The sequence below is a fragment of the Salvia splendens genome, chromosome 1 (assembly GCF_004379255.2).
Source record: "Salvia splendens isolate huo1 chromosome 1, SspV2, whole genome shotgun sequence".
In the NCBI taxonomy this organism is placed as follows: Eukaryota; Viridiplantae; Streptophyta; class Magnoliopsida; order Lamiales; family Lamiaceae; genus Salvia; species Salvia splendens.
In genome coordinates this window covers 45776610-45794710 of record NC_056032.1, presented here as the reverse complement: position 1 = coordinate 45794710, position 18101 = coordinate 45776610, and the positions used below count along the sequence as shown (strand labels likewise).

The window sequence follows — 18101 nt, the reverse complement described above, 5'->3', positions numbered from 1 at the left end:
GTCCGGTCAAAGATGTTTATTTCATCAGACCAAAGACGAGTCCGGTCAAAGATGTTTATTTCATCAGACCAAAGACGAGTCCGGTCAAAGATGTTTATTTCATCAGACCAAAGACGAGTCCGGTCAAAGATGTTTATTTCATCAGACCAAAGACGAGTCCGGTCAAAGATGTTTATTTCATCAGACCAAAGACGAGTCCGGTCAAAGATGTTTATTTCATCAGACCAAAGACGAGTCCGGTCAAAGAAGTTTACTTCATAAGACCGAGGACAAGTACGATGAAATTTTTTCGCTAAGCTGTAAATACAGTGTTAGAAGCGAAAACAAAATTTCATTTTTCAAATCTTGTTCGGCATACAACTCCGCTACCCTACAAAATGGCGTTACGCTATTACAAAGGACTATTCTACTGTCCAGGGTTGCTGAAGTTAAGCCACCTATCTGCAAAATCCTCTGGAAGCCGAGTTCGGTTGTTCCGAGCAGATGAAGAATAAGCAGGTCGACGAGATGCTATCCTCGACCCAACGCCTCTTCCCCGAGCCCGAGAAGTCCTAACACCTCGGCGATGAAGAGTCTCTGCAATAAGCATCTGCTGATCTTGCTCGCTCATAGTCACAACTCCTCGGCGAATTTCAGTCCGTCCCTGTCTTGACGATTCCGGTTGCTCCTGAGCCCGTTCTCGTCTTGACGTTTCCGGCTGTTCCGGAGTTCGTTGTCGACTGGGAGTAGGATTTTGAACAAGGGAACCAGAGGTTTGATCTGGAGTGCGAGCATCTGTTGGCACGATATGCCGAAGGAATCTTTCTATGGAGGGGCGCCGAGAAAGAACAATGTTGTACCGAGAAGCCCAACGCCGCAGTGATGTCACAACTTGTTGGCAAGCCGAGCTCTCCAGCGCATTGTCCCTCCGGAGTACATGATATTCCTCCCACAGTTCGTCAACTCGACTCTGAACATCTGATATGGTCAATCCCCCGCGCACACGGATGTAATCCTCGTACGCAGTCCTCTCAGCAATGGTCGTATTCAGCTCGGCCTCCAGATCCTTCTTATCGGACTCTAAGTCCTTATTATCGGCCTCCAGCTTCACTAAACGAGCCAGAAGCTCGTCACTCTTCGTCTGATCGGCTATAGCTCTTTTCTCAGCTTCGTCTAAAGCCGAAGAGTACAGCCGTTTCCAGTGAAGTAACTCCATCTCCTTGAGTACAAAGCAGCTATGTTAGTTCGGCAGCTGTACCGAGCAGATAGTAAAATACAACAGGAATAAAGGCGAGTACGAAAAGCTATACGAAGACAAGTGTAGAGAATTTTTCATTCACAAGGAAAATTTTTTACACTAGGAGGGCTTCAAGGCCATTTTACAAGGAAGAAACTAGACTAAGAGAAGGGAGACGAAATCATACTCCGCCAGCTTCGTCTCCGGCTCCTTGGTCTGGTTCAGCTTCTTTCTCCCGAGCTACCTCAGCCTCGGCCTCGCCTCCTGCCGGCCTCGCCTCCTGCCGGCCTCGCCTCCGCCTCCTGATCGGCTTCCTTCTCCGGATGCCCGGCCCGCTCGACTTCGGCCTCCAGCTCCAGCGGCTCGGCCTCACCCTCTCCGTTGTAAGTCGAAGCGGGTGAAACGGGTCCCACGGAGGCAAAGATAGCCTCCAGGTTCTCGTCCCGATCAGCTCGACAACTCCGGACTCGGTCTGCAGAAAGCAGGACCGAGGATGAAGCGAGCTCCTCAAGGAGCGGCAGATTCTGAAGCCGAGCTGCTATCTCTCGGCTGTACAGAGGCAGCACGACGTCGGCCCCCTGCTCGCCCTTATCGGCAATTAGCCTTACCAGGCTACCGACAAAGGCCGAGAACTGGCTGCTCAAAAAGAGTTTCTCCGTGTAAACACGGAGAGCCTCCCCTTGGGCAACCACGGCAGCCGCGTCCCTCCGTTTCGTCTGCTCCCGCTGGATGACGAGCTGGTTTTTGGCAAACTGAGCTTCATCCTGGGCCGAAATCCTAGCAGCTCTGGCCTTCTCAAAGTTAGCCTCAGCCTGTTCGGCCCGATGACAAGCAGCCGCCAACTTCCTCTGCATCTCAGCATAGTCATTGGACGCTTTGGAGAGTTCGACGGCGACGAGCTTGGAGAGCATATCGTTCCTCTGAAAATGAATAAAGAAAAAAGTCAACAAAGGGGCCACAAAAAATACAGGAAAAAAGCAAGGCCAGAAAATCAAGAAGAGAATTCACCTCGGCGAAGTCCGTGGGCCATAAAAACGGCTCACAGATATGTTCCGAAGGAGGCGCCAAGACCACGTCTTTCTCTGGCGCTCTCGGGGGCTTCTGGGCCTTCCCCTTCCCCTTTGCCGAAGTCGACTCCGGCTTCTTCGGATCCGAAGAGGTTTTTTGCCTTTTCGGAGTCCTCTCGGCATCAGACGCCGAGCTGGTGGTCTTCGGCCTCTCCGGCTCCTTGGACTCCGAAGATTTGCGGCTAGCCATACTCAGCATGTACACTGCCAAAAAGCAAGAAAGCAAAGTCAGATTTTCTTCGTTAAAGCAGTAGAGCATAAAGATAAAGAGAAATCCTCACCCTCGGCCTCTTCGTCCGAAGACGAGATGTCGAACACGACGTCGCCCTTGACGAGCTCAGACTCCGTGTATTGTTTCCTAACTATGGGAATCTTGTTGAGCTCGCCATCGAGCTCGTCCAACGGTTCAGGCCGAGGATGACGGATAACGGACTCCGGCCCTCTCCAGGGAAAACTAGGAGCCGCGGTCCTATCATAGTAGAAGAAGCGATTTTGCCACTTCGGCCACTTCGTTTTACAAAAGGCCCTAAAGGGCTGTAAAGGGATCAAGTAAAACCAAGACCCCTTCCTCTTAAATTGAAAGAATTTAAGGATCGCTTTCAAAGACAAATCCCTTCCTAACCTACGGAGTTCGGCAGCGAAGGCCGACAAGTGCCTCCAAGAGTTCGGAGTCACTTGGCCTAAAGGAAGCTGAAAAAAATCTAGTAAATCTATAAAGGCAGAAGGGAGGGGGAAACGAAGCCCGCATTCTAAGCAGGCCTCGTACACGGTGGCGTACCCCTCCGGCGGGGAGTCAGCCCTATGATCACCGTCAGGTACCACCGCCTTTCCCCCAGGAAAAAAGTATTTTTCGGGTAGGGATACCACAGTATCCTTACTCAAAATACTATGGAAATACTCTACGGTCTTCTCCCCGGACCCTTTCCGGCCAGAAGACCCCTTATCCCCTTTCCTACCGCTACCCGACTCCGAAGAAGAAGAAGACATTTTTCTTACTTTTTGAAGGTGAAGAAAGTCTGAAGAAGCTCTTGAAAGCGGAAGAAAATTTCTCGAGAAAGAGAGAGTATAGAAGACGCAACAGAAAAGGTGTTCAAATGAGGAAGAAAAAGCATATTTATTAGATTCGGGAAAGATTTCGAGATCGTTGCGCCGTTTCGAATCCCACCTTTTCAGGATTCAACGGCCGGATTTTACTGTCGCATTTAATGCAGGCACGCGCAAGGCATGTCCCCTGACGTCAGCCTCCCCCTTACCGTTATCTAGAATGCCGAAGTGACTCACCTCGCCGAAGTGATTCACTTCGCTTTTCGGGGGGGGTAGTGATGGGGTACGAACTAAACCCTAATGGCAAGCCCAATAACAGTGACGGCCCATCAGCCTAGAGCCCAAGAAAGAGTATCTGTTCGGCACCAAAGAGTTCGGCACGACCAAAGAGTTCGGACTCAGCCTACAGCTCGGTAAAAGCCGACCAGTCAAGCTCTCCTCTCAGATCGGCAAGAGTTGATCGGTAAAGTCCAGCAGTTCGGTCTCAGCATTCGACCGAACTAGGAGTTAGTGGACTCATGAAAGGCCTCCACGACCTCCACTATACCCACGATCTATTTAGTGGTATGAAGCAGTTATTGAGCAGTTATTGCTCACCCACGATCTTGTTAGTGGGGCTGCAAACCACGATCTTAGTTCAATGTATAAATAGAACTTAGATCAGATAGAAAAGGGTTAAGCTCTCCAGAGATAAAAATACCATATAGCAAGTCTGTGTTGTAAGCTGTAATCCCAGATCAAGCAATACAATCTTGCCCTCCCTTCTTCCCGTGGACGTAGATTTACTTCAGTAAATCGAACCACGTAAATTCTTTGTGTCATAATCTTCATTCTCTACCAGCATTTACAAACATCAGAAATTCGCGGATCCATCACTGAGCGGGTAACTGCGCATTCCGATTTACTGTGAGGCTACTTGAGAGACTGATCGTGCCAATATATATACACCCCCACACACATATTATTATTACTCCTTATTGAAGAATGCGATGGCGGAGAGAGTAGTAGTACTCTACTTACGATGTGCTGCGCTGTATTTGATTTTTTGTTTTATTCAATTTATTACACGCGTTTTCCCTTATTTTATTTAAACATTTACTTAAATTTCTTACTATATGATTACTACTATCAATTAATTATTTAAGACACATTAAGAGCATCCCCATCGCTGCTCGATGGGGCGGACGGCGTCCGTGCCGACGGCGCGACACACCCGTGTCTGCGGCTGTGTTCGCGCTGACGGCACGACGCTCCTTGATATATCGAGCACATCCGTGCCGCTGAGCAGAGCGACGTGGCAACATTTTATTGGTCGACGCCAATGCCGTTGGCTTTTTCTATTTTTTTAAATTCGAATTTAATTTAATAATCATTTTTAAATTAATAAAAAAAAATTTCCACTTCCCAATAAATTATATCCGTTTTCTCTCCATTTTTACTTTATTTTTCATTTTTCCCCAAATATTTAAATTTTTCATCTATAAATACCCTCATTTCCACACAAAAAATTTCACACCACACTATACAATTCTCATTTAAATTCTCTCATCAATTCTCAATCTTTCACTCTTGCAAAAAAAATGTCCGGCTCCGGCGATCACCCATCCGACTCCCGTAGATGGAACCACGAATGGTTCAACCCAACACCATTCCCTCATCCGGATACGGAATTCTCACCCCCTCCTCAAACCCAAGGTTCTCAAATTTCGGGTGGCTACCGACCTTATCCGGTGGACGAGCAAGATGCCACCAATGGGCGATACGAGTGGGCACCCGAACAAGGATCGGGAGGGATCGACAGCTCTCAAACTCCGGAGGACAACCCCAACGCTCCTCCTCCTCTTCCTCGTAGTGTTCCTACTCATAGTCGTGGTGGTGACCCTCAGGCCCGCACCGCGTACACTCCGCCGGAGATGGAGAAGATGTTCAAAGCCTATTTGGAAATATCCGAAGATCTGGAAACCGACACGAACCAAACCGGGTAGAGGTTTTGGTGGCGTGTCTCTCGCCGGTACAATGCCAAACCGACCGGAGGGAACCATCTAGCGCAACGAGAGTATGGTGCGCAATGTCATCTTCAGAGCCAACGAAAAAATCCAAAAGTTCCATGGGTATTACTGAAGGGGTTGGCAGCGAAAGCGTGCATACAAATAAATTAGATAACGAAAGCGATCTATTTAGGTGATTATTTAGACAAATTCTATTCGCGCAATTATCACATGTATCATGCTCATAACTCAAATAAATCATGCTTTAAGAATAATTGAAACCTAAAACATGCTTTTCTACAGATTAGCTATTTTACCTTGGTGATTCTTCAAAGAATCGAAGATAGTTAGCGCATTCTCTGCGTGAAAATCTTGAATACTAAACCACAGATCTTCTGATTGGTACTCGGACTGTAAACTGATATCAGGGTGGGCTGATCTCACCAGAATACTAGGATTTAAATAAAGAAGACGGAAAACCTATCTCACGGAGGAGAGAAAATCGTCCCTCACAGTGTAGGAGAGGGGGACGAAAATTATGGGTATAATTAAGTGTATTTTTTTTCTCCTTTATTCTCCTATTTATATTATGTCACATATTGGGCCCAGACAGGGATCTATGGAAGGTTTTGAATATGGGCTCCCCCAATTTGCTTTTTCCTAATTAAATTGAACCCCAATTTAATATAAGCTTTTAATTGGAATATTACGAGCAACCACTACAGAAGTAATATTGAACTCCACATCCAAATCCGAAATTATAAGTAATACGGGTTTCCATTGTTTGTTATTTATCTCCCGCGCTTAAGATAGAAACATCCATTAATTAATTAGTGTCTGCTATAGACTTAATTAATTAACATCTTATTAATTCCAAGAGTGGACTCAGCAAGAAACGCTTATTTATTATTCATAGAGTAATCAAATTCCAACTAGCTAGGTTCCGAATAATAAAGCCTTATTTCGAGCTTCTCTTGAGGACCTTATCAAACGAGACTCACCTCGCGCACGATTCAACATAATAGCAATCCTAGCACCGCTAGATATAAATCACCACTACCCAATATACCAGGTTTATTGGGTTGCGAAAAACCCGCACCATTTGGTAAGTCAAAGTAGTGCATAATCAATACCGTATGCTCAATGCTAACGTACATTGATTAAGAAACAAATAATTATCAAGACCTCGTCTTTCAGTAGATAGCATAAAGACTTGTCTCACTATTAGATCCAATTCAATGCTCTACCACACCAATGTCATCTTTTTTCAGTAAGACTTAGAAATATGCGGACCAACAATGCAACCTTTCACGATAGGTAGTCTAAGCCTATCTGGGTTGTGAAATTCTTATTTTTCTTTGTTCAGAACTAACCGTGTTACCTTAAAGTGGACGATGCCCACAACCGGTCTACTAAAACAAAGACTTAGACTTTGTTAAGTTACTTATACATTTAAACATGCAATAAACATCAATTAAATGTAAAACATAACAACATTATGACAAACATAATCTGTTTTATTCCTTGAAAAATAAAATAAGAGTTTTTACAGTATTCAATCATTCGAAAGGTGATTTCTAGTATACAAACTCTAACAATTACCTCCAGGAAGAGCGGTTGGCGGAGAGCGGCACGAGTGAGGCCAACATCATCACGACCACCATGTCGACTTACCATTCCATGCATTACAAACCATTCAAGCACCTCAGCACTTGGCTGCAGGTGCGTAGAAATCCGAAGTATTGGGGAGGCTTATCCTCCTCCTCCAGCTCCTCCAACAAACGGTTGAGGTCGTTATCCCTATCTGACGGCGGCTTCGATGAGCTGGCTAGCCAGCTTACCGGGCTAACTTGGGTAGCCCCGATGCCGGCCCGAGCAGTTCCCAACGCCGGCCGCAAGTAAGGAAGAAGGCGACGGCCAACCGCCGTTGCGCCGCGACTCCATCCGCCCCCGCTCCCGCTGTGCCACCTCAACCCCCCACCAACTCGTTGTGGACCATTTTGGCTCAACTCAATTTGGCCGATAGGTCTCGGATGACTCCCGGGCAACTTGATTCACATTTGGCAATGATACAGGGTCTTCGAAAAAACATTGGGGATAGGGCCAGAGGACTAGTCTTCCAAAGGGGTATTTTTATTTATGTAATTTTTAATTTATAGGATTTTAATTATGTAATTTTAAATTTTTAGGACTTTAATTATGTAATTTTTTATTTTTAAGATTTTAATTATGTGATTTTATTTTTTTTGTAATTTATAATAATATTCCGGGTATTTTTAATGCATTTTAATATTGTGGAAATGTTTTTATTTAAATTAAATAATAGAATAGTAGAACCCTTGAGCTTGTCCTTGCGGAAGAGCATGGATGTGGGTGTTGTGCTTTTGGAGAAGAGCATGAAGTGAAAAATGAATAAAAGTGAGTGTGGGCCCACTTCCATGCTCTTACCAAAGAGCATGGATGGAGATGCTATAAACTACAATCTCTCATTTACTCTGGTAAAGATAAATTATAGTACTACTAGCTAAAGTAGTTATATATAGATGAGTATAAACACCTTTATCTCATCTGGAATTTGAATTGACACATGGTCATTGCATGAGTTTTAAACATTTTCATTCAATGTTTACTTTAAACTTGATTTAACGTTGACGCATCATCATTTCTTTAATATTATGCACTTCGACAATCCATACTACTACAAATCACACAACAATTTAATTTTATTTTTTCCATATATTTTTAATTATCATCCAGTTTCATCGTTTAAAATACACTCTTTTAATATTTAATGAGAATATCTTTAAAAATCAATTCTTATAAAGAATTAAAAATGAAAATGTTTTAAATTACGTTGCGGGCTAGCGTGCTGCAACACAAGGTCTGGATGCACCGGACCCTTGCCCAAGCATGGCCTGCGACATCTCTCAGTCACGGAATATTAAAGAGTTGAACTCAGTCTCAAATATAAATGATATTTTTGTTTTATGGTGACCAAGAAATCATTTCCAATTAAGCCAGTAATAAAAATAAAATTAATGTCACCTAAATGTCGGACTTCAATTTGCAATAATGTATATACTACAAATTTCAAATAGATTGGGATAAGAAAGAATCTGAAAAAATTAGATGACCTATCCCAAAATGTTGCTTTATTTCAACATGTTTCCATTCGATTGCTTGTCGTTTATTTTATGCATTTGCTTCTCAAAGTTTGGTAAAAGTAAAGTTGAAAAACATGAAAACACAACAACCAAATTTGCTACCGAATTCAACCAAAAATATGGTGAAATGCAATTGTAATACTTTTCAGTGTCTTCATACAAATAAGTGACAAAAATGTCAATCTTAATCGCCACTTTCTATCTGCTGTTGTTTTTTCATACAAGCCGTTCGATTGCAATATTTACTTGTAACAAAAAAGCATATCTAACGACAAACACATACTTGATACTACTAAACAAAAATAGTTCGTACGTATGATATTCATATAATTAGATACAATTAGATGGTAATTCAAATAGAAACGTATTCTCACATAATGCACAACTACCACTAACCCTACCACTAACCCTTTAAATATAACTACTCGACTCTATGACCACATAAAAGATCACATAAATAAGTGAATGTAACCACTCATTCATGACTTGATTAGTGTGCTAGATGTACTATGCTTTTTAATCCAGTCAAAATTAAGTTAATTGGTGTTGACCGTCAAATTTTTGACGCAACCGTCCAAAATGGACCAATGTGATCCGTTTTTATTTGTGAAAGACCGAATAATTCAAAAGATAATGTTTTGGACCAAAATAAAAAAAATCGCAATACGTTCCTTTAGAGCATCAGCAATGGCGCCAGTCCCGGCGGAATTCCGACCGGACGTCCGCCATTGTGCATGGTATGCACGGATACAAAATTCCGCTGAGGACACCGCAGTTCCGCTGCGTTACACTGAATTCCGTCGCGACGGGCGTGCGGACGTCCGACATTGCGTTGACTCCCACGGACGTCCGTTCGAAATTCCCGTTTATTGCATTAAATTTTTTTAATTGTGGGAAGTCATTCCGGAAGTCCTTGAGGATGTCCGCCACTGTGCAGTGGGAAGTCCTTATGACGTGGCAGTGCAGTGGGAAGTCCATATGACGTGGCAGGAGGTGTTTTTGAGAATTCCACTGGGAATTCCGCCGGGAATTTCGCGCCACGGCTGATGCTCTTAGTCATTTTTAAAACATAAGATATGTTTTGTTTTGGAGTTGCAAGTAAAAGAATTGGCCCATTTTGTGGATGAGTGATAAATGGTTCTTATCCACAAGTGTAAAAATAATCGGAAGCATTTCATCGAACACTCTCATGGCGACGACGTTCTCGTCTGTATCTCACCTACGCTCCGTCTTCTACGCCTCCATTGCTCCCAAAACTCGCCCCTCACTTCCAGGTCACGCTCCTCTTTCACTTCTTCCTCTTCGGTAACTCGCGGTTAAGGTTGAATTTGGCTGCAGATTTTAAAAATGTGCGTTCATGGAGTGCCTCGGCGAATTACGTCGACGTTAAGCTTCACGCGGCGGCGAGGGCGGTTTCTGCGAAAGCGAAGAGGTAATAACTTCACTACGTTGATTTTTTTCAGTTTTTTAATGGATGAAAATTTCATGAATGATAGAATCGGAGTGAGGTGTGCAACTCTCGAGGAAATAGAAGAGGAGAAGTCGATGATTGAGGAAGATGCTGTAAGTCATTTTATGCAAGAGTTCGTTACCTAATTTTTTGTAGTATCAAATCATTTTTGTTCGGCAATCAGCTAATAATTTCGTTATTTCTGTATCAGAGAGAGAGGATGGAGAAGACTATTGATAATGTTAGGGCAAGTTTCAATTCGATTAGAACGGGAAGGGCAAATCCAGCTATACTGGACAAAATTGAGGTAGAATTCGATGTGTTATTGATTGATACATAGCATTATATCCGCTATACGATGCACATTTCGTGATTTCTTAGTTGATTTTTGTGCACAATCTAAAGTTTCTTACTTATTTGAAGATATGTCTGCTAGTTTTTATCATAATGTATGTAGTTCATGATAAGATCTAGCACTTTGGTGTGAATGTGTTAGTCCATCTATGATCATTTTTGAACGCCATTATCCGAATGTATGAATTTGCTTAACGAGCACCAGTTGAGTAATGGGAATCAGCCCATGTGTAGATGTAATACTGCAATAACTTCATCAGAGTTTTGATGAGTGAGTGTTGTGAGATGATGCTGATTTTAATGGTTGAATTATGTATTGTGTTCTCGTTGAGTTGCCTTGCCTTGGAAATGACTGCATAACGTTATTTCATTGCTTTTCCAGGTAGAGTATTATGGAACACCAGTTGTTTTGAAGAGCATAGCTCAGATAAGTACTCCAGATGCAAGTTCCATACTGGTGCAGCCCTATGACAAATCCAGGTACTTTCAGTTTAGAACAGAAATATGTAATTAGTCGTTTATGAATGATGTTCAAGGCGAGGGACAACATTTGAGCATTTTTCAATTTTTGAGTACAATATTTGAAATTTTGAACATTTATGCTGTTGCTGGGAAAATAAGAATGATTTCGAGTTTAGTTTTATAGTTTCATTAAAATAATATGATGTCAAGATATGAAGATTATCTTTGCCTAATTTGTTTGCTTTTACTGGCCGCATGTGATACAATTCGTGCGTAATCTATGACATTTGGTTTGCCTTTTTGTTTTCAGCTTGAAGTCTATAGAGAAAGCAATTGTCAATTCCGACCTTGGGATGACTCCAAACAATGACGGAGATGTTATTAGGTTGTCTATGCCACAACTCACATCAGACAGGAGGAAGGTATTGTAATTGAGTTTTTGACCACTCGGAAAACTAAAGAGAGCTCCTTTCTGAACATCCTTTTACTATGTGCTTACTGTATGTTTTATCAGGATGGTTTCGGAAATTGGAAGTGAATTTTCGTATCAAAGCCTCCTGTGAACATAGACTTGTCAATACAACTCATTCTTACGACCCTTTTCTGTTTTTGCAGGAGTTGTCAAAGGTTGTGGCTAAGCAAGCTGAAGAAGGCAAGGTATGCTATGGCGATATGCACAAATACCTTAACGCTAAGTCGCTCCAATGGAAGCTGTCTATATAGTCACATTAAGTCATCTTGGCTTGTAGGTTGCCATAAGGAATATCAGAAGAGATGCCATCAAATCTTATGAAAAGCTTGAGAAGGTCTCTTTAAAATCGACTTGTATCTCCCTCTCATCCCCTCCCTCCTTCCGTACCGTCATGATTTAGTAATCGGAAACATTCTTACAGGAGAAGAAGCTCTCAGAGGATAATGTGAAGGACCTATCTGCTGATTTGCAGGTACCTATTTAAGTTCATTTTTCAACTAATATTACCGAGAACTGCTAGAGACTCATCATTCATCGTCTTCAGTCTGTTACGTTGCTACACAACCCCAATTGAACTTGTCGTGTTTATAAAGAAACACAAATATTTTGGTATCTCTATCAACAAATTGTGCTAGAGAAGAGTTCTGATTATTGCTGCTTGCCTTTTATTTACCTTACAAATATTAAATTCCCCGTTCTTATCTTTGTATCAAAGTATGTTAATGCAAACGGCTTCCTCAATTTCCGTTCACAACTTTTTTGACAATCTTCTATATCCCATCTGCAGAAAGTGACAGATGAGTACATGAAGAAGATCGAGTCCATCTTCAAACAGAAAGAGAAGGTATATGTCCTTGCATCATTTTTTTTTCTGTTTGTAAGTACGAAAATATGGAAATACAGATGAGTACTAGGAGGCCGGGAGCTGTCACCCGTTGCCACAGGGTAGAACGAAAATGCATTCTTATAGTAACATCTATTCTCCCCTGTAAGACGAGGTTGCCATGCTCTTATAGACAGTCTAATACTTGCTTTTACGCTATCAATTCGATCATATCAATAGTAAAGTTGGAAGCTTCTTTCATGTTATGGATTCGACCATTTCAACTCCATTACCGTTCTCGTCTTTCAGGAGCTGCTGCAAGTATGAAGGCCTCCCCCCGCAACGTGTAAATGAGATTCGTAGCTTGTAACGAAATTTTGAGAAGCTCCTTTCACTTGGTTTTGGTAGCTAGAAAATTATGGTATATGCTGCCTGCTTCAATACTAGGTGTGCACTCTTTTATTAAGTTTGAAAATGAGATTTATTTATTTTACATAATTTTGGAGTAGAAAGATGGGACATATCATTAGATTTCGCTATGAAATCTATACCATAAACGGGAAACAGGTGGAACTAAATAATTCACATCTGTAGTCTTAAATATTGTGAACTTGAAAAATGTGAGTTATACAACTATTTATATCTATAAAAGAAAAAAAACTAAATACTTCTTTTTAATAGGGTAATTTACCGATTTTATAACCAAACTATTAGTAGTAACTTATTTTTGATTCTGCAGCAAATTAAGATTCAGTATTGACAAAGCTTTATCACACACTAATTGCCACGTTATTGAATGTCAACTAATAGGAGTATATAGCGTTACATTAAGTATGATATTAAAAATGAATGAACTGAAAAAGAGAACAAAAGTTTAAAAAAAATGAGAAATGAGATAGAAGGGAGTTTAATAAATAAAATTATACATACGCTGTCATTCAATACTTTATAATAGGGATAACTGCTTCAAAAGTCATTAACTTTCATCAAATTCTAATTTTTTCCATCAACTTTGAAAGGTTCGTGTAATGTCATGAGCTTAATCGGGCGTTGCCATTTTCCCATCTGACCCGACCCGGGTGTTTTCCGGAAAAATAAATGCTGACGGGGCGCGCCTGAAATATGATGTGGCAATCGGCGGAATGATGTAAAACGAAGTCGTTTCACACAAACAAAACGACGTTGTTTCACATAAACAAAGCGAAATTAATTTATATACCCAAATCCAATCCCAAATCGAAAGAACCCTAATTTATTACCCATGAACTCAATTCGTATCCCTCACTTGGTGAATTCGGTCTACCAATAGATTGAGGCATTTCGCAGCGATTTACAGGTAATATTCGGTTCATTGTTCAGTTTTCTGGTTTGACAAGAGCTAGGTAAGCAAGAAGGAGAGGATTTAAGAATGCAATATTTTGCAGGAAAGATTCAAATCGATGAATACCAATTTCATGGGACTCTCGAAACGGATTCAATCGTCAAAAAAGAGGATTTGATTGAGTATAGAGGAGGTAAAACTTCTGGATAGGTATCCTACATCTGTACCGAATTCTTTCTGTTAAATAGGTTAATAAAGGTAAAGGTTGTCCAAGTCATTTCGGTCTACATGAATTCATTGTGCGATTTGCGAAATTGAGTAACAATTACAGTTTTGGTTTGCGTGTTTCGAATTAATTGTTCGATATCAATTGGTTTTTCCACCCAAATTCAATTCAAATTTTCGAATTTTGTTTTTCGAATTCAGGAGTTCATTTTTAGGGTTGTATGGATTGAATATGTTTAGTTTCAATTTTGTGTCTTCATTGATTCTGTGTACTCTATGAATGTACTTTTGCTCATTTGATTTTGGAACTGGATTTTAGCAACAAGATAATAGAGTGTTTTTGTGTTGTGCAGCAAGATAATGGATTGTGTTGTGCTTGTTGGACGTATGCAGCAAGATAATGGATTTGTTGTGCTTGTGTTTTGTGCTTATTGGAATATGTAGCAACATAATAGAGCGTGTTGTGCTTGTTGTTAGTTTAGGATGTCCACATCATCGAATTTAGCTCGAGGACTTGGCCAAGGCCTGAAGCAGTGGTTTGTAACCACGGTCTTGAAGCGGATGTTGTGACATCGAAGACGGAGGCGAATCCGGGACGATGTTTCTATCGTTGCCAAGTATGGAAGAATGATGATTGCAAATTTTTTTGCTGGATTGATCCGTCTTTGACGCCAAATCAAGATAACTATGTTCAAAAATTGAAGATGGAGAGGGATAGAATGGAAGATTCCTTACATATGAGAGTTGCTATGCTGGATATACTTCAAGACGAAATCTGTGCAAAAAACGATGAAATTGATGCACTCCAATGTGTTGTCGACGACAATCTTTGTCATACAAATAGGAATTTGAAATTGGCAATTGTGTTTTTATGTGTTGTCATTTGGCTAGTTATCTAGATTATCCAGTATTTAGTTTGTACTAGACTATGACAAGTACTTTATCATTTGACATTTGGTATTGTGTTTTTGTGTAGTTCCATCTCATATTTTTGTGATATGAATGCAATGAGTACCAATTGCAGACATTCAACAAGATGTAGCACTTTTTCATATAACTAATGCTAGCAAATCACCTACAACATGTAAAATGACATTCAGTGACACTTGGATCATCACTTTCCCATTCTTGCTCACAGATGCACTTATCTCATTAATGCTCCTAGATGCACTTCTAGAGCCTCTCTCATTCTTGCTCACAAATGCACTCCTCTCATTCTTGCTCACAGATGAACTTCTATAGCCTCTTTCATTCATGCTCCTAGATGCACTTCTAGAGCCTCTCTCATTCTGTCTCTCAGATGCACTTCTAGATTCAACAACTACCTCTTGTGTAGATTGGAATAAACTCTTCTGCACACTCTTTTCAACGTTCTTATCAACTGTCTTTTCCAAATTATCCTCAACAACTTTATTCTTCCCATTCTTTACAGTTGTTTCCCTCTTCCTCTTTGTGATAGAATGAATGTTACTCTTCACCGTAGTCTCAACCTTAGACTTCTTCACAGACTGAATAACTTTCTGCTTCATACCTCTACCACTCATACTCTCTAGCACACTACTTCCCACAGATTTCTCTTGCACTATATGCTCCTGCTCACCCTTTTGCCCATCAACAACATACACTTTGCACATCTGAGTTTTGACTTCCTTAAAACGAGATATCATTTCCATCACCTCAGCATCACCTTTTATGTCTACTTGCTCTACTAACCATGGCTTCTGAAAGGTAAGCCTCTTCCACCTCTCAAATCCTAACTTGTTCAATTCATCCACCAAATCAAAATACCCAAACCTATCAGGATCAAAATCACCACCTACTGCTGCAAGTACTCCACCTAAATATCTCTCAAACTTCCCATCTGGAATAAACTACCCCCATGATGGAAAAAATTCCAAAGGGCTTCCTGATAGATTCAATAATAAATTTTAATCAAATTTTAACAAAAAATTGATGCAATTGGGGATAAAATACGAGACCATAAAATACTCAGACCCTAAATACGAGGCCTTAAAATACTCAGGCCCTAAAATACTCATACCCTAAATGCGAGCCAAATTTGGTCAACAAAAATTTCAAATTGATGAATAAAGAAGGTTCGTCACACTTACGGGGGAACTGACATCGCGTAACAAACTCTTCCTCGCGCAGTGGTCGTTCCTGCCGAGAAAACGTTTGCAACTCGCCGTCGCCGCCTTGGTCGCTGTTGCCGTCTTAGTCGTCGTCAACGCCTTGGTCGCCTTGGTCGTGCTGCTGGATGTGGGAGTGTGGGAAATGATTTGGGATTTGGGGGAGTTGGGTTCCTTACGAGAAATGATTTGGGGGGAAATGGGGGAAGTGATTTGGGAAGGGGGAAATGAAATGGGATTTTAAGTGTTGGATTATTTAATTTTAGGGGTAATATCCAACTCAGTGTCGACTAAGCAGCCACATCAGATAAAAATGCCACGTAAGCTATCTACACAGCCGGAGAACCCGACATGGGAAAACGACAACGCCATATTAAGTTCATGACATTACACAAACCTTTCAAAGTTGATGGGAAAAACCGGAATTTGATGAAAGTTAATGACTTTTGAAGCAGTTATTCACATTTATCATCTTAGTAAGTAATCCTCCGTCCCACTCAAGATATTCACATTTTTTAATGAAGCAAAATTTATAAGGAGTTAATAAGTTGAGTAAGTAGAGGAAAAAAATGTAATTGAATATTTTAAGATAGATGAGAGAGAATTTTATCTACAAACATAGAAAGTGAATATCTTAATTGAGATAAACTAAAAAAGAAAAATGAACCTATTGAGTTAGACTAAGAGCATCCACATCCATGCTCTTTGGCAAGAGCATGGATGTGGGCCCGGACCCACTTCTATTAATTTTTTACTCTCTGCTCTTCCCCAAGAGCACAACACCCACATCAATGCTCTTCCACAAGGACATGCTTAAGGGTCCTACCATTCCATTATTTAATTTAAATACTTCAATTACTAAAAATACATTAAAATATAAAAATTACATAATTAAATCCTAAAAAATAAAAATTACAAACTTAAAATCCTAAAAAATAAAAATTACATAATTAAAATCTTAAAAAATAAAAAATACATAATTAAAATCCTACAAATAAAAAATTACATAATTAAAGGCTAAAAAATACCCTCGTGGAAGACTAGTCCTCTGGCCCTATCCCCAATGTTTTTCGGTGACCCCGTATCATTGCCAAATGTGAATCAAGTTGCTCGGGAGTCATCCGAGACCTATTGGCCAAACTGAGTTGAGCCAAAAGGGTCCACAACTAGTTGGTGGGGGGTTGGGGTGGCACAAAGGGAGCGGGGGCGGATAGAGTCGCGGCGCGACGGCGGTTGGCCGTCGCCTTCTTCCTTCCTTGCGACCGGCGTTGGGAACTGCTCGGGCCGGCGTCGGGGCTACCCAAGTTAGCTCCGGCAAGCTGGCTAGCCACCTCATCCTCGTCGGCGTCGGATAGGGATACCGACCTCGACCGTTTTCTGGAGGAGCTGGAGGATGATGATACGCCTCCCTTATACTTCGGATGATGGCGCACCTCCTGCCAAACGCTGAGGTACTTGAACGGTTTGTAATGTTGGGATTGGTAGGTCGCCAATGCGGCACTGATGATGTCGAGCTCGCTCCTGCCGCTCCTCGCCGACCGCTCTTCCTAGAGGTAATAACTCTGGAACTTTTGGATTTCTTCGTTGGCTCTGAAGATGACATTGCACACCATACTCTCATTGCGCTCGATGGTTCCATCCGGGCGGTTTTCATTGTACCGGCGAGAGACGCGCCACCAAAACCTATCCCCGCTTTGGTTCGTGCCAACCTCCGGATCTTCGGAGATAATCAAATAGACTTTGAATAACTGATCCATCTCTGCCGGAGTGTACGGGGTGCGGACACCACGAGGAGTAGGAGTAGGAGGAGTTTGAGAGCCGCTCCCTCCCTCCCGATCCGGGTTCGGGTGCCCACCCGTATCGCTCATCGGGGGCATCTTGGTCGTCTGCCGGATAAGGTCGGTAGCCACCCGGAACTTGAGAACCTTGGGTTTGAAGAGGGGCCGAGAATTGCGTTTCCGGACTAGGGAATGGTTGTGAGCCGAACCATTCGTGGTTCCAACTGTGGGAGTCGGAGGGGTGATCGCCGGAGCCGGACATTTTTTGTAAGAGTGAAAGATTGAGAATTGATAAGAGAATTTAGATGAGAATTGTGTAGTGTGGTGGGAAATGTTTTGTGTGGAAGTGGGGGTATTTATAGATGAAAATGTGAATTTTGGAGGAAAAATTGAAAAATAAATTAAAAGTGAGGAGAAAACGGATATAATTTATTAGAAATTGGGAAAATATTTTTTTATTTAAAAAAGATTTTTTAAATTAAATTAATTTTTTTTAAAAAATATTTTTTAAATTAAATTCGATTTTTTTTGAAAAAAAATTGAAAATGCCAATGGCTTGCTGTTGGCCAATCCCGTCGCGCCACGTCAGCCTGCTCAGCGGCACGGAC

At 41.5% G+C, this 18101-nt stretch overlaps 1 protein-coding gene across 2 annotated transcripts; it reads left to right on the top strand.

Annotated features, from left to right (window-relative positions):
- The first annotated feature begins 9586 nt into the window (after positions 1-9586).
- Positions 9587-12538, top strand: LOC121755726 (ribosome-recycling factor, chloroplastic-like). 2 transcript variants are annotated; one of them, XR_006040861.1, is made up of 11 exons: positions 9587-9753; positions 9818-9911; positions 9976-10042; positions 10141-10236; positions 10666-10763; positions 11056-11167; positions 11361-11402; positions 11479-11551; positions 11639-11689; positions 12005-12061; positions 12350-12382. XR_006040861.1 is itself a non-coding variant. In XM_042151089.1 (11 exons), the coding sequence occupies exons 1-11, from the start codon at positions 9603-9605 to the stop codon at positions 12365-12367; spliced, it is 843 nt and encodes a 280-aa protein (XP_042007023.1). In that variant the 5' UTR covers positions 9587-9602; the 3' UTR covers positions 12368-12538. The 2 variants fall into 2 exon arrangements, 1 of the variants encoding a protein (XP_042007023.1); XM_042151089.1 differs by having other exon boundaries at positions 11495-11551; positions 12350-12538.
- Positions 12539-18101: the final 5563 nt, after the last annotated feature.

Coding starts and splice junctions, on each gene's coding strand:
- LOC121755726 (XM_042151089.1), top strand. CDS start 9,603: ATGAGTGATAAATGGTTCTTATCCACAAGTGTAAAAATAATCGGAAGC. Junction 9,754..9,817: donor AACTCGCCCCTCACTTCCAG/GTCACGCTCCTC, acceptor ATTTGGCTGCAG/ATTTTAAAAATGTGCGTTCA. Junction 10,043..10,140: donor CGATGATTGAGGAAGATGCT/GTAAGTCATTTT, acceptor TTTCTGTATCAG/AGAGAGAGGATGGAGAAGAC.